At 61.7% G+C, this 14,334-nt stretch overlaps 2 protein-coding genes across 3 annotated transcripts; one reads left to right on the top strand and one right to left on the bottom strand.

The window, feature by feature from the left end:
• Nucleotides 1-610: 610 nt before the first annotated feature.
• Lrrc47 (leucine rich repeat containing 47) lies at nt 611-10,468 on the top strand. Its single transcript, XM_004863755.3, has 7 exons — nt 611-1,254; nt 5,646-6,101; nt 7,021-7,137; nt 7,637-7,752; nt 8,119-8,221; nt 8,468-8,557; nt 8,796-10,468. The coding sequence occupies exons 1-7, from the start codon at nt 640-642 to the stop codon at nt 9,042-9,044; spliced, it is 1,746 nt and encodes a 581-aa protein (XP_004863812.1). The 5' UTR covers nt 611-639; the 3' UTR covers nt 9,045-10,468.
• A 1,125-nt stretch (nt 10,469-11,593) lies between these two features.
• Nucleotides 11,594-14,243, bottom strand: Smim1 (small integral membrane protein 1 (Vel blood group)). Of its 2 annotated transcripts, none has more exons than XM_004863756.3 (3): nt 14,019-14,243; nt 12,603-12,742; nt 11,594-12,304 (listed from the first exon to the last, which is right to left on the bottom strand). In XM_004863756.3, exons 2-3 carry the CDS (start codon nt 12,707-12,709, stop codon nt 12,178-12,180), a joined length of 234 nt encoding a protein of 77 aa, XP_004863813.1. In that variant the 5' UTR covers nt 12,710-12,742; nt 14,019-14,243; the 3' UTR covers nt 11,594-12,177. The 2 variants fall into 2 exon arrangements, with proteins under 2 accessions (XP_004863813.1, XP_004863814.1); XM_004863757.3 differs by having other exon boundaries at nt 14,015-14,223.
• Nucleotides 14,244-14,334: the final 91 nt, after the last annotated feature.

Here is a 14,334-nt window from a genome sequence, read left to right as displayed (position 1 = left end):
TTTTGAGACAGTCTCTCTCGCTTTGTAGTCCAAGCCGGCTTTGAGCCCACTACGTAGGCCAGGGCGGCCTCGAACTGACGGAGATTTTCCTGCCTCGGGCTCCCGAGTGCTGGGAGGACAGGCGCGCGCCATCACGTCCGGGCAAAACGGCTTGTGCAGTAGTGGAGGGAGGACGCATGGCAGCAGACACTGTGGACAGGGTCTGAGCCCGAGGTGGCCCGCCAGCGCCCTTCCGCGGGGGCCGCGCGGTTTGTGCGAAGGACGGATTCTGGGGTGTCCCTGGGCCCCTCTTGGACCCGAGCCTGCGTCCATCGCAGGAACGTGTCGAGGGCAAAGCCTTAGCATTCACTTTCTACGTGCTCGGGAGTCAGCCCCGTGGGTCCGGACGCGTCAGGCCGGCGGACAGACGGCCCAGCACGCGGGAGGCCGGCTCCAGCCCCAGACCCGCGCAGTCAGGCCGGGCCAGGCCGCCCACGGCCCACGACCCACAGTCCCCAGCGGGCCGACGCTCGCCGCGGCCTCCTCGATGTCACGCACGCGACTCTCTAGTGGCAGAGCCCGCTCTCTATGGCCTCTTCCGGCCCAGGCCGGAAGCGACGCGCAGGGCTCCGGAAGTCCGGCGCGGGCGGCGGTGACACAATGGCGGCGGCAGCGGTGTCCGAGGCCTGGCCCGAGCTCGAGCTGGCGGAGCGCGAGCGGCGGCGCGAGCTGCTGCTGACGGGTCCCAGACTGGAGGAGCGGGTGCGGGCGGCGGGCGGGCGCCTGCCGCCGCGGCTCTTCACGCTGCCGCTGCTGCACTACCTGGAGGTGAGCGGCTGCGGCAGCCTCCGCGCGCCGGGGCCCGGCTTGGCGCAGGGGCTGCCACAGCTGCATAGCCTGGTACTGCGCGGCAACGCTCTGGGGCCCGGCCTGAGCCCCGAGCTGGGGCCGCTGCTGGCGCTGCGCGTGCTCGATCTGTCCGGCAATGAGCTGGAAGCGCTGCCCCCGGGCCAGGGCCTGGGCCCCGCCGAGCCGCCCGGCCTCCCGCAGCTGCAGAGCCTCAACCTCAGCGGCAACCGGCTGCGCGAGCTGCCCGCCGACCTGGCGCTCTGCGCCCCGCGCCTGCAAAGCCTGAACCTCACCGGCAACCTCCTGGACGCCTTCCCCGCAGAGCTCTTCCGCCCCGGCGCTCTTCCGCTGCTCAGTGAGCTGGCGGCCGCCGACAACCGCCTGCGGGAGCTCAGCCCCAACATCGCTCACCTGGCCTCGCTCAAGGTCAGCTGGGGCCGGCCCGGGGCGGGATGGGGAGCCCACCGGGCTCCTATGGGCTCGGCCCTGGCGCGTCTGTGCCCAGCGCACCCAGGGGTCCCTGTACCTGTTGGAAAACTTGGCTTCCACCTTGGTTAGAGTAGGAACGACCAATGTCTTATCTCGTTTTTAATATCTGTGAACTGAGTGAAGGAGACCAAAGCAGTAGCGTTTGCGTGGTGCCGTGTGATAGGCTCTTGTTCAGTGTTTCACTACCTTCCGCGGCTGAGATTGCTGTTCGTGTTTCAATCCGCACTTTGGGTTTCCCCCTGGGCTGCATCCTGGAGATCCCCAGGTCACAGCTCGCCGCGTGGCCAGCAGGCGCCCGTTAAATCTGTTGGGTGAAGGATGGGAGGAGCTGCATCCTGACTCTGTTCACTCTGGATCGTCTGAGCAGGGCAGCTCTGCTCACTCCGTGTGGACATTTACTAATAAAGTACGCAGCTAAGCAATTGCATTTGCTGCACAAGTTATTCATGAGATGCAGCATCTGACTTTGTGCAAATGTTTATATAGAAAGATTTATCTGTTTGTATAAGAGTTTGTGTTTGTAGTTGGGAGAAGCAAGACCAGGCACTGCAGAATGACACACCTACCGCGGTTTCCTGGAAGAGGCTGTGGAGTGTGACTCCATGGGTACCTTGGCCTTCTGGGGCTTTCGTGTGACAAGTGACATAGACACTGTCTGCTCTGCTATCCCATCTGGTAGACTTTTTTGGTTTTCCAGAACTTTGATGGGTCAGGTGTGCACCTTAACACAGTGGCACACGTGGTGCATGTGACAGTTACATGCTTTTCACTGACTCAGATGCCCGTGCTGACCCAGCTGGCAGATCGGCTCTTGCCGCTGGTCGCTTGGGTGGCTGCGTTCAGCTGGCTGTGGGCTGAGTGGGCCGGCTGGCTAAGGTCTGCCTTTCATCTTGCTTCCTCCTCTCACCTGGCGGCTCAGGGCTCCTCAGCATGGAAGCAGCAGCTGCCAGGCCTTAAGGTCTGGAGCTAGCATCCTGCACCTCACCGTATTCTGCTGCTTAAACTAGCGGAGAAAGCCCAGTGCAGGCTCACAGGAGGCACTGACAAGGCTGTGGACACCAGGAGGCCGGCTTGCTCAGGGACCGGAGTAACACCACAGAGGCCTCTGTCTGTCCACTCACCTCCCAGAGGGGAGAGACTGCAAATGCAGTGCCAGGGCCTAGGGCCCACTCTCCAGGGGCTGCCACCAGGCTTAGCTTAGAACTGTGCAAGGTGAAGCCTTGATCTGTACCCACTGGGGACAAGGAACAGAGGTGCTTACCTGCCTTCCCCTGCCAGTGAGCTTGGCTTTGTCACCCTGGGCTCAGATCCATTTGTCTTGCTACCCTCTGGAGGAGACCTGAGAGCACCTGGCTGGCCTTTGTCCTCTTCTTCCTGGGCTTCTCTGACTGTGGGCACAATGCATCGTGTCACTTCTGCCTGCACCCAAAATAGCCAATGTGCAGGCTCAAGCTGCTGTCCAGCTGGAACTTCGAGGTGGCCAGGGCAGCCCCTTCATTAGCAGAGGCTCTCTGCTGGGATTTCCCCTCGGCCCCAGGACTGGCCCTTGTCTGTAGCTCACATAGGGACTGCTCCTGTGGTTCTGCTCCACGGAGAAATTCAACTTCCTTTTTTTTTCGGGTACCAGGGATCAAACTCCAGACCTTGTGGTTACAAGGCAGGCGGCGGAACCACTGAGCTAAATCCCCGGCCCTCTTTTTTTTTAATTTATTTTTTGAAACTTTTATTAGTATGTGTCAGCAGTATATAACAGTGACATTCATTGTGGAGAGTTGGTACGTGCACATAGCGATACTCAGCTTCTGTTGTAAAACCCCCTGGCTCCCACCAAAAGACACTGAGGTCAATGAGCCCTTGCCCAGTTCTCTGATATTCTTAGGGCTGGGCAGGGTGTCAGCCCACTGTTCCCCGGGGCAGTCCCTTCTGCATCTCCTGTGGGGCTGTTTTGTGTCCACCCCTCATGGCCACACAGGTGGGGTCCATTCCCTAGCAGCATGTCCCATGTGCAGGCGACATCTGGTGCCAGTCAGAGCCCAGAGAGCCACTGTCCCCTGGCCGGGCACCGGTATGTCTGCTCCTCCTCTGGGTGTGGGAGCCCCAAGCACTGTGCATTCAGCGACCCTGAGCACTGGGATGTGGGGGCCCAGCGCCCTGCTCAGCTGCAGACTCCTCACACTGCCCTCCCTCTCCAGGACGCCCAGAGGTGCTCATCTTTCATGCACCAGACAAGGGCGCCATCCTGGGTCCCCAGGCTGGACTGAGGAGTTGTGGGGAAGGGAGCTGTTGTACCCAGTCACTGGGCTGTGCGCTTCCAACAAGAACTCCAGGTCAGGGGCTTTGCACCCTGGCACCCTGATCTGCTTCTCTGCTGCTCTCCCTGTTTCCACAGGGCTTCAGGCAGACCCTGAGCTGCCAGTCAGGCCGCTGCAGTCCACTGCGACATGCTCTTGTCCTAGGGTGATTGTCTTCTGTGGGGATCCCCTCTCAGCAGGCGTTTGCTGAACCAGCTCACCCTCCCCTGTGGCCCTGCCTTTCGGCCTGCTGCTTTCAAGCCATGAGTAACCTGCTTTTCACTCATGGGAGCAGCAGCACTGCATTTAGCAAGTTGGTGTGGAAAGTCGAGGTTTTCTCAGCAGCAGTTGTGGGGCTGAGCTCTGGAAAGGTGGGTGCAGGAGTAGTGCGCCTGCCGGAGGCACTGGAAGAGCTGCGCCGGGTTCCAGGGATGGCTGCCGGCATGTGCAGGCAGGCAGGGCCACCCCCGCCTCGCCCTCCCAAGAGTGGGAAGGGTGTGAGAGGCACAGGACAGAAGTTGAACTCCCTAATCCAAACTCCAGAATCTGGCACATTGCACAGTCCTACCCGTGTTTCAATGCTGATGTAGTGCCCCAGGAGAAAGTTCCACACCTGGCCTCACGCACCGGGTCACAGTCAAAACTGATGCCCACAGATAGTGTGTGAACTTGGTGCCTCTGCACTGTTGGGCGTGCTAGAGGCCGGAGCCGCTTCCACAGCAGGCACAGTTGGTGCCATGCCCCACCCCATGCCGAGTTCACTGTGTATTACAAAATCTGAAACTGCCAGACGGAGACACTGACCCCAAGCGCTTAGGACAAGGCCTCTGCTGCCTGTGGTGACACTGCAGCTGGACGGACTGACCTGCTCTGACTGCAGCCCGGTCCCCAGAGGCCCCCTCGTGCCCCAGCCGGCCTTGGTCCTGAGCTCTCTCGTGCAGCGTCTACGTTCTCTTCTGGTCTCCCTCTGGGCTCTCCCAGCCATCCCCTTCCTGCTGAGTTTCTGCTCTCTCTGAAGCTGCGTCTGCGCACTGCGTTACCTCCGCCCTGTCAGTGTCCCCAGCCTCATGGCTCGAGCCAGAAGTTCTAGCTGATTCCTTTCTCATTCCTCAGACTTTGAGAAGCGCCACTGAACCTGTCCTCTACCAGGCAGAGTAGCAGAGCCCCTCCCCTCTCTGGCGCGAAGGGACCCCTCCACGCCACAGCACGGGACTCAGCCGCCAACGGGCCACGTCCTCCTCGCCAAGAGCAGAGGCCAGGTTCGCACCGTGGCAGCTGTCCCAGGTCAGGTCACGGTGTCAGCGAGCAGGGCGCCCCGCTGGCCCTGGGGGGATGTGAGAAAGGAGTGCCGGCGCTGGTACCTGGGGGACCTGGGAAGACCCTGCAGCCCCGCCCCACTCCATGAAGAGGGCATCGGTTCAGTGACCCCAGCCGCAATGGCAAGGGAAGGCTCCTCCTCTCGGCCACAGGGCTGCTTGAGGGCCTTTGTGGCACAGACGCGGAGACCCCAACGCCTTTTCTGAGGCCTACAGCGCCGGGAGTCATCGCCTCCAGCCATTTCTGCAGCTTCCGCCCCACAGGGAACACGAGAACATGTCACTGTGTTGCCGGCGACTCAGCTTCAGGAGGAGGAAGAACAGAGCAGTTGGGAGGCTTTGCTGTACTCTTGCTCTTTTGCTCATTTAATCTCTGAAATTCTCCTGTCTGGGGAATCCGTCTCTCAAGGGCAGAAGTAGCGGTTTACCCCAACAGCAGGTGCACATTTGGTAACCAGCCCCTTCTCCCCTCCCACCTCCGAGTCAGAGGAAGGGGTACAGAGGACGCTGTCCCCCAGAGAAGCCCCTGGGCTGGGCGATGTCCCTGTGGGAGGGCTGCTTCGGTCCTGGTCTGGGGGATACCTCAGCTGGAGGATGGACTTGGCGCTGGAGCTGCAGCTCCCCGAAGCCTGTCAGTAGGCGCTGTCAGAGAGGTCTGCCTGCCCCCGGCAGGGCCTGGCGTCTGCCGGGGCCCCTGACCTCCCTCACTGTCTCTTCCCAGACCCTGGACCTCTCCAACAACCAGCTGAGCGAGATCCCAGCCGAGCTGGCGGACTGCCCCAAGCTCAAGGAGATCAACTTCCGGGGCAACAAGCTGCGGGACAAGCGCCTGGAGAAGATGGTCAGCGGCTGCCAGCCCCGGTCCATCCTGGAGTACCTGCGCACCGGGGGCCGGGGCTCCCGGGGCCGGGCCCGGGCCGATGGCCCGGAGAAGGAAGATGCCCGGAAGAAGAGGAGGGAGCGGAAGCAGAGGCGGGAGAGCGGCGAGGCAGAGGACGACGTGGCGGATGCAGCCAAGCTGCTGCTCAGGGTCTTGCACGTCTCTGACAACCCCGCGCCCCTGACGATCAGAGTGAACCCCGAAGTCAGGGACGTGCGGCCGTACATCGTGGGGGCCGTCGTGCGAGGCATGGACCTGCAGCCGGGGAACACACTCAAGCGCTTCCTCGCCTCCCAGGTGGGGCCCGGGCTGTTAGACGGAGGGGCGAAGTCCGGGTTGCCAGGTGCAGTTTGGGGCCGGCTGGGTGACCCGCGCACCTCAGTTTCCACCCTTTGCTACCGGAGCACAGAGGCCCAGGGCGGGGATCGGGCCTTAGCCTCTGCCCACAGAGCCATCCTGGAGCACCACAACGCCGCTGCAATGGGTGTCCCTCGGGTTTTCTGCTATTTGGTGGGTGTTCTGGTTTCGGCAGAAGCTGCACCTTTAGGGTTTTTTTGTTTTTTTGTTTTTTTGTTTTGTACCAGGGATCAAACTCGCGTCCTTGCGCTTGCACAGCAGGTGCCGAAACCACTGAGCTAAATCCCCGGCCCCTGCACCTTTAGTTTTACAGCAGGTGGTGAGCTGCTCGGGTTCAGGTCAGACTAACTTCGTGATGCGCTTTTCAGGGATGCCTGGCCCACTTGTAAAGCACAAAACACCTATCTGTCCATGGGCAGAGCACCCGGGTAGCCCTGCAGCGGCAGGTGCCGCCCTCCCGATGGCTGCCCTGGGTAGGACTCAGGTCAGCATTGGGGAAGAAAAGCTCCTGGTGGTTTTTGTTTAAGACACAATTTTTTTTCTTCCCTGAATTTTACTTCAGGGTGGGGTCTTCAAAAATCTCAAATGGGGCCAGGGATTTAGCTCAGTGGTTTCGCCGCCTGCTGTGCAAGCACAAGGACCTGAGTTCCATCCGCAGTACCAAAAAAAACCAACCAACCAAACAAAAAAATCTCAAATGACGTCTTCTAGAATTAGAGGAAGAAGAAACATGCCACTGAGCAGATCAGATAGTTCTGCGGGTGCTGACTCGCGGGCAGAATCCTTGGTTGGCGAGGGGTGGCGGGAGGGCCGGGAGAGCCACCACTAGGCCGACACCCACCCCTGCTGCCCATCACAGACCAAGCTCCATGATGAGCTCTGCGAGAAGAGGACGGCGGCCACCATCGCCACTCACGACCTCCGCGCTGTGCGAGGGCCCCTGCTGTACACAGCCCGGCCACCCCAGGACCTCAAGGTGCACCCGCCCTGCCCGCTCTGTCCACGCCCCAAGATTTCCATTAGTGTTTTTCCGTAAGGCACGCACACTGGCAGCTGGCCGGCCCGGCAGTGCTCTGCTCATGTCTCAGTGTGGGTAGATCCCAGCATTTCTGCCAGCAGCTGGTTTCTGTCCTCGGGCAGACAGAAGTTGGACCCGACCAGCCCGGCCCTGTCTCTGCTGGCCTTCAGCTGGCCAGCAACTTCAGACCCTGGTGCTGTGGCCGGGCTTGGGAGGAAGCTCGGCTTCAGCATTCAAGGGCCGGTACTCGGTCCCCGGAGAGACCCTGAAGATGCAGCCAGTGTGCAGCCTCTCACATATGATCACACAGGCTCCGTCCCCAGCCACCCTGCTTTCTGCCCTGTCCACTTGCCAGCTGGCTCCCTAGAGACACAGGCAGGCAGGCGGGAGGCACCCAGATGCACGGAGACAGGAGCTTGGCTTGTGATGCGAGTCGAGTGGTCACTGGTTTCTGCAGATTGTGCCCTTGGGGCGGAAGGAGGCCAAGGCCAATGAGCTGGTGCGGCAGCTGCAGCTGGAAGCCGAGGAGCAGAGAAAGCAGAAGAAGAGGCAGAGCGTCTCTGGGCTGCACAGGTGGGTCCGGTACCACACGGCTAGTCGCTGTCGGGGTGTGGCAGCTTCCCCACCCCAGACTCCTGCAGAAGGAAACGCTAGACCTGCCTATCTAGGTGATGCTGGGCCTGAGCCTGCCTGGGAGCTGTTCCGAGGGGCCAGCAGTCCTGGGACAGGACACGAAGGTGGCTTGTCAGGGTGCCGGAGTGCTGGGGTGCAGGTGCAGGGGGCCTGCTGTGCACCAGGGCCATCTGTGACCAGCTGGGTGTGGTTTTCTGTCAACCCCGTGCCTGGTGCTGCTCTCGGGGCCCTTGGAGAACCCTGGCTGTCCAGTCAGCTGCTGGGCCAGTTAGCAGCTTCCTGCCATCTGTGTTTCCTCCCACACAGGTACCTGCACCTGCTGGACAGCAAGGAAAGTTACCCTTGTCTCGTGGACGCAGCCGGAGATGTGATTTCCTTCCCCCCAATAACGAACAGTGAGAAGACAAAGGTGGGCAGAGCCCATGAGAGTAAAGTCCCCTCTAGTGCGTGAGACGCTCCATGGAGCTGTGTCAGCACTCAGGCCCGTGCGGCACCATGGGTGCCACCCCCAGGCCCGCCCCACTCATGGGCAGCGGCGAGTGTTGGTCTAGGCAACTCCATTTGTGTAGATTTTGCTTAGGATACATGTTCCAGTCACCAAGGTTTACGTCTGACAGCTTTATTCTGCTCTGAAGTCTCTCTCACTTTTTTTAAGATTAAGAAAAGCACGTGTGATTTGTTCTTGGAAGTTACCAGTGCCACAAGCCTGAAGATCTGTAAAGACATCATGGACACCCTCCTCCTGGTGAGCATGGGGCTCTGCATCTGTCCTTCCCCAAGAGGGCGCTGCCCCGGCCTCCTGCCTGGGCCCAGCAGCCTGTCTCTCCTGGTCGTTGCTCATCTCTCAGTTAAAAAAGTATTTTTCGGGCCAGGGATTTAGCTCAGTGGTTCTGCCGCCTGCCTTGCAAGTGCAAGGACCCGAGTTCGATCCCCGGTACCAAAAAAAAAACCCCAAAAAACAAAAAAGTATTTTTCATTTGCAGAAAATGGCAGAAATGAACAAGCACACTCTAGAAAACAAAGAGGAAGGGTCACTCTCCTACACAGAGGCTGACGCTGTTTCCGCACAACTTCCCGACTCCCTCAGGATCCCAAGTGCTGGGAAGGGTGTACAGTGCCCCCTGGTGGTGGAGCAGGTCCGCGTGGTGGACGCGGAGGGCGGCCTGAGGGTCGTGTACCCCTCCAAGGCCGACCTAGCTGCTGTCCCCCCACATGTGACCGTGGTTCGCTGATGGCTCCAACCCCGGCATCCGGCTGGCTGTAAGCCGTCGATGCCCTGCAGAGCTCTGTGTGGTGACTGTGGGTTGCTCCTGGGGTCTGTGAGGTGCACGTGTTCTTTGTTCCGTTTCCTGGGTGATCCTGTCATAAATGATGCCATGTCAGCGTTACAACACTTAAGTTGATTCTCCTCTTCCCAGACTGATCCAAATACCAGAAAAAGCGTTGCGATGTCCTGAATCGCATGGGCACACGGCAGGCAGCTGTGTCCAGAAGGGCAAGGCGCCCCCTCACTCTGAGCAAGCACAGGCAGAAGCCAGGACTCTGACACACACTGGCTGAACTGCGGCTCTTGTTGTGACGTGGCATCTTTTTAATGTCGTCTCGTGGCAACACTGGAGAACATCATGTTTTCCAGCCTGCAGTGATCTTCATCTTTTTATTTAAAAAAAAAAAAAGCTTTTAAAAACGACTTACATTTGGTCGGGTTTGGTTCCACAAGCAGGCATCCGAGCACAGTGGCCGCTGTCAGTGGTCAACGCTGAAGGAGCAGCAGATGTGGCTGGGAAGATGCCAGAAATCACAAAGTACGCGTGCCAATGAGTGGTTCTCCGCTTCATGCTGTAGGTGTGCCCCGTGTGAACTGCGTGTCTGTGTGTGTCCATGTGTGTGCCTGTTACATGCACACCCTCCCTGGAGCCAGAGAGCTCGGTCCGTGGGCCCTGGCAGCTGCTGCAGGCCTTGGAGGCCTACTGCCTTACTATCTGGCTCTGGAAGGAAACAGAGTAGTCGGCTTCTTAATTCAGCAACAGGGTCTTCTGTTTGGGGGTCTTCGGCCTAAAAGGACAGTTTGTGTTTCCGTAACAAGATGGACGATTCTCTGGTGCATTTGCAAGAGCCCCGCCAACCCACAGGTTTGTCACAAAGCCGGCCGGAGGGGCCAGCAGTCCCCCGAGGGGGCATCTGACAGCTGGCCAGGTCTTCCAGAGCTGCCCTGCTCCCCCCAGCCTGGCGTCTGGTCCCCGGCAGGCCTTCCCACTGGGGACTGGGAGAGAGGCCCAGCCAGCTGCAGCAGGTGCAGGCAGCAGCACTTCCTTCTGGGTGGTTCCCATCAACCCACCGGCTGTCTGCTGCGGCCCTGCGTGTCATGTGGCTCACCGCTGAGGGCTCTGCCCTGCTTAGGCTCAGGATGTAAGTGGTCCGTTCGGCAGCGCTGGCAGAGGCACCCCCTGCTCTCCGCTCCGCTCTGGGTTCTGCGGCTGCTGCACAGAGCCGTCGCTGCACTGGCTCCGACTGAGTCCCAGGCTCGCGTTGCTCCTCCTGTCTGCCGAGTATGTGTGAGATTTTGGGGTGGTTTTAACTTACAGCAGAAGCCTCTTTGGTGTTCTTTCTTTGCCTTTGCCCATCCTACTCTCTAATAAACATTGGATAAAAAACAGCCCCTGCCCGTCATCCTTCCCCACCAGCATTTCCAGTGGCTGTTGCTGGAGCTCCATGAAATCCACTCAGGTCTGGCGCTGCCCATGCACGGGGAATAGAGGACCTGGGGCTGCCTCTGCTCTCCCCACCCAGATCCAGCCCCCACCAGAGACTTGCTCAGCCCAGTGCCTCAGGCTGGCTGGGCAGGCCAAGGGGAACCAAGCAGCTGCTGCAGGGCTCCATCCATGCTGTCCCCAATCTGCCCGGACCCACGGCCACCTAGCCCAGGGGTGTCCTTGGGGTTGTGGATGGGGCTGGGCCTGGGGTTTGCAGGCAGCAGATGCCCAGCCTAGTGGGTGCCCCTCAGGGTTCTGGGTAGGCCTGGGGCATGGCTGGCTAGACAGGAGACCCCAGTGTGAGCCCCGGAGTGCTGGGCCAGCCGGAAGCTCCTGAGTCACTTCCCCTCCTGGCTCCTGGCCCTCGGACTCAAACTCCTCCCCTGCCCCAGCCTCATCTGGTCCGTCTGCACACACAGCCCACCCTGAGGGCTGCCCAGGGCCTCTGGAACAGCTGAGCCCAGGCCCCCACGGTGGTGCCCATCCTGCGATGGCTCCCGATGATGGCTTGGGGATGTCTGCACCGTCTTCACAATGGCCCTGCAGCAGCCCAGCTGGAATGCTGCCCAGCCCCACAGCAGGCCCTGCAGCAGGATTGGATGGCCTCACCTGCACACTGCTCCTGGGTCCTAACCAAGCCCTGGGGAGGGCATATCCCCACCCACCCAGCCTGGCCAGGCCTTTCCTGTTTACTTCTCTACACTCAAGGACTGCACCGTCCTCAGGGAGAACCGCTCCTGACCAGATGTTGCTGGCAGGGCCTGCAGGGCTGAGACGGCTTTGCAGTAGCTGAAGGCCAGGATGGGAGCCAGAACCAAAGTCCTGAGGCAGCCTCAGGGCTGCTGAGCCTTGTCCTTGGGGTCAGGTGAGGAGGAAACAGCTCACTGCATCCTGGCCTTCTGCGTCCTTGCAAAGGCCCCAAGGCATATTCCATGGCCCAGAGCCAGGCAGGGCCACTGCGCTTGGATAGGCCCTTCACAGGTGGTGCCAGGCACGCATGGCCGCACAGCCAGGGTGGCACATGGAGGTCACCGTGCTGTCTTCTAACGTTTATTTTATGCGGGCATTTGGCCTGGACGGGGCAGTTGGGGGGCAGGAGGGGCCACCCAGGAGGTTGGGTGGCCCAGGAAGGCACGTGGTGTGGCAGGGTCTCAGTCCCCTGGCAAAGGCTGGGCGGGGCTGCCCATATAGGGGTCTCTTCGCAGGATCCGGAGTCAGGAAGGCCTGCGGGGGGGGGCTGCCTAGGGTCTGGGCTCTTGGCTGGGAGGACAGTACCCAGCGTGCCCAGGGCTCACGGGACCCGGGTGGAAGAGCTGTGGCCGAAGGCCTGAGCTGGGAGGTCCTGCAGCTCCTGCCCGGATGGGTCGGGGCCTCCAGCAGTGTGTGCCACACAGGCGTCTCGTCCCGCGAAGGACCCGAGAGCTGGAGCGTGGCACGTGCACCTGTCCGTCTGCCTGCACACTCTTGGTGCTGCTGTGACAGCTGCACTCTGGCATCTTCCTGTGCCTGGCACCAGCGCCGCCCCGTGCCGGGTCTGCCTTGGGGCCCGCGGCCTGGAGAGGGTCTGGGCACCTGGGTGTCTCTGCGCCCAGGCATGTGAGCTGGGCAGCCTTCATTTGCACTTGTGCACGTAGTAGCCAGTGACGTAGCCCAGGATGAAGATGGCCCAGAAAAGGGCCACCCCACCCAGCACCTTCACAGCGATGCCCAGCTTGCCTGTGCATAGCTTCCGGAAGACCCTAGGGCAAGAACCGCTGGTGGTGAGCCTGGGGCCCTCCCAAGTGGACAGAGGGGTGGGGTCCAGGGCAAGTGGGTGCCCGCGCGGGGTGGCCAGCAGGGTCAGAGGGCCTGGGCAGAGCAGGCCTGGGTGCCTCTTGGAGCTGAGGACACCCGCCCCCCAGAGCACAGCCCACAGGAAGGCCAAGGGCCCGGCCCTAGACAGCCGTGGGCCTGCACAAGCTGGGCGGTGGGAGGACACAGCTGGCGTCCATCGGGGTGCCCAGCCCGCTGGGCCAGGTGGGCTTTTCCTCTACTCACGCCTTGCAGCCGGAGGCCTCTGTGCTTGACACGGCGGCCACACTGACTTCGTCCTGGCTGTTGTCTTCCCACCTGCTGTAGTGGACACGGCTCTCCGGGGCCTCCATGCTGGCAGCCCGGGGAAGGGAGGCTGAGGCAGGCTGCCGGGGAGGGACACTCAGATGGGCTGGCTTACTCGGCTCACCAGAGTGGTTACACAGTAACTTGCCCAGGTGGTGTCCGAAGACAGGGCCACAGCCGGAAGTCCAGCCCCAGGAGGCCAGCCTGACCCAGCAGAGCAAGGGGCCACATTTCCACCCAGAACCACACCTGGGGCCTCCTGCGGGCTGCCTTTATCAGGAGGGCGGGAGACCTGCACCCACCAGTGCCGCCCTCACCCTGGGGTCAGCACCCTGAGCCCAGCCGATAACCACCCTCCTCCCTGGGCCTGCAGATTAGGCCCCAGGCTGTCCTCAGCTCCTTGGGGATGAACAGAGGTGGCGGCTGGTATGACCTGGCTGGCCTGGGCAGTGCCACAACTGTGTTCTCAGCCCCTCCCCTGCCCACTGCCACTGAGAAGGGGTCCAGGGGCTCCAGGAAGCCATGCAGAGAGGGGCAGGAGGTGGGACCCTGCTGGGCTCAGATGGGCGCAGCTACATCACTACAGCCTAGCAATCCACAGGGCCCTAGCACGCCCCGGGGCGATGGGGTCACTGAGCAGGAAGGCAGCTGCCTGGGTGGGGCACTTGCTATGCATCCCGCTCACCCCAGACCTCGGTTACAACCTCATCAGCCCAGCGCCCAGCTGTGGGGTCCCCAGCAGGCAGCGGCAGGGCCCCCACTCCTGGCAGCTGAGCCTTGGCTGGGCCCCCAGCAGTGGGGCTGTGGTCCTGCACTGGGCCGCCTGGGGCACAGCCGGCCCCGGATCTTCAAGAGGACCTGCCAGCTGACTGACCCGGCTTCCGGAGGGCAAAATTTCAACCTTGTTTCAGGCAGCCATGACTGGGCTGAGAAAAGCTTCATGCCCCTGGTCCCTTCCTTGCCACGTCACCAGCTGTGGGAAAAGTGCCTTGCGCAGCAGGGGGAATGTGGAGCCACCTCCTTCGGGCCTTGATATGATGGCTGGAGTAGCAGCAGCCACCCTGCAACGGAGACATCCCTGCAACCCTAACTCGCTGAGAGGGCTGACTCGAGATCCACACTAACAACTGCCCCCTGAGCTGGGCTTCCGATGGGAGGGCAGCCGCCCGACGTGTTCAGCCTGGGACAGGGGAGCCTGTTATCTGCTGGCTGACGTAGAACCGGAGCCACCAGATGCCACCAAGGTCCCTGGGCCGGGCTCTTGGGTCCCCCACTCAACAGCCACCCAGCTCGGGCGGTGAGAGCACAGAGGCCCTGCAGCAGGGGGTCCCCTGCGCCTCGGAGACACCCACTTACAGACGCGGTCCTGCGGCGCTCGCGTCCTCGGCGGTGGCGCCTCGCGCCTGGGGACAAAACAGCGCAGGAGGCGCGGCGGAAGGGGAGCTCGGCCCAGGAGGCCCGCACCACCTGGGTCTCTCGGGCTCAGGCCGCGGCCTCGGGGCGCTGAGAGCGGCAGCAGGACCCCCTGCCCCGGGCCTCGCCCCGCACGTCTCCGTTTCTCCTGCCCCCCCCTCCCACCCCGGGTGCGCGCGCCGCCGCCGCGTCTCCGCCCGGCAGAGAGGGGCGGGGCCGGAGTGTATGGGGGCAGGCCAGGGCCAAGGCGTGCCCTGGT

Source organism: Heterocephalus glaber, unplaced genomic scaffold (genome assembly GCF_053883595.1).
Source record: "Heterocephalus glaber isolate CG9 unplaced genomic scaffold, H.glaber_assembly_v1.0 deba00001447, whole genome shotgun sequence".
NCBI classification, from domain to species: Eukaryota; Metazoa; Chordata; class Mammalia; order Rodentia; family Bathyergidae; genus Heterocephalus; species Heterocephalus glaber.
Note: the sequence above shows the minus strand (reverse complement) of the source record. Positions and strands in the feature narration are given on the sequence as shown.

What these genes read in the sequence shown, in the direction of transcription:
- Lrrc47 (XM_004863755.3), top strand. Translation starts at nt 640, where the DNA reads ATGGCGGCGGCAGCGGTGTCCGAGGCCTGGCCCGAGCTCGAGCTGGCG. An exon ending in AGCGCTTCCTCGCCTCCCAG is followed by an intron (nt 6,102 to 7,020) that starts GTGGGGCCCGGG and finishes TGCCCATCACAG; the next exon opens with ACCAAGCTCCATGATGAGCT. An exon ending in CGAACAGTGAGAAGACAAAG is followed by an intron (nt 8,222 to 8,467) that starts GTGGGCAGAGCC and finishes ACTTTTTTTAAG; the next exon opens with ATTAAGAAAAGCACGTGTGA.
- Smim1 (XM_004863756.3), bottom strand. Translation starts at nt 12,709, where the DNA reads ATGGAGGCCCCGGAGAGCCGTGTCCACTACAGCAGGTGGGAAGACAAC. An exon ending in GAGGCCTCCGGCTGCAAGGC is followed by an intron (nt 12,305 to 12,602) that starts GTGAGTAGAGGA and finishes TTCTTGCCCTAG; the next exon opens with GGTCTTCCGGAAGCTATGCA.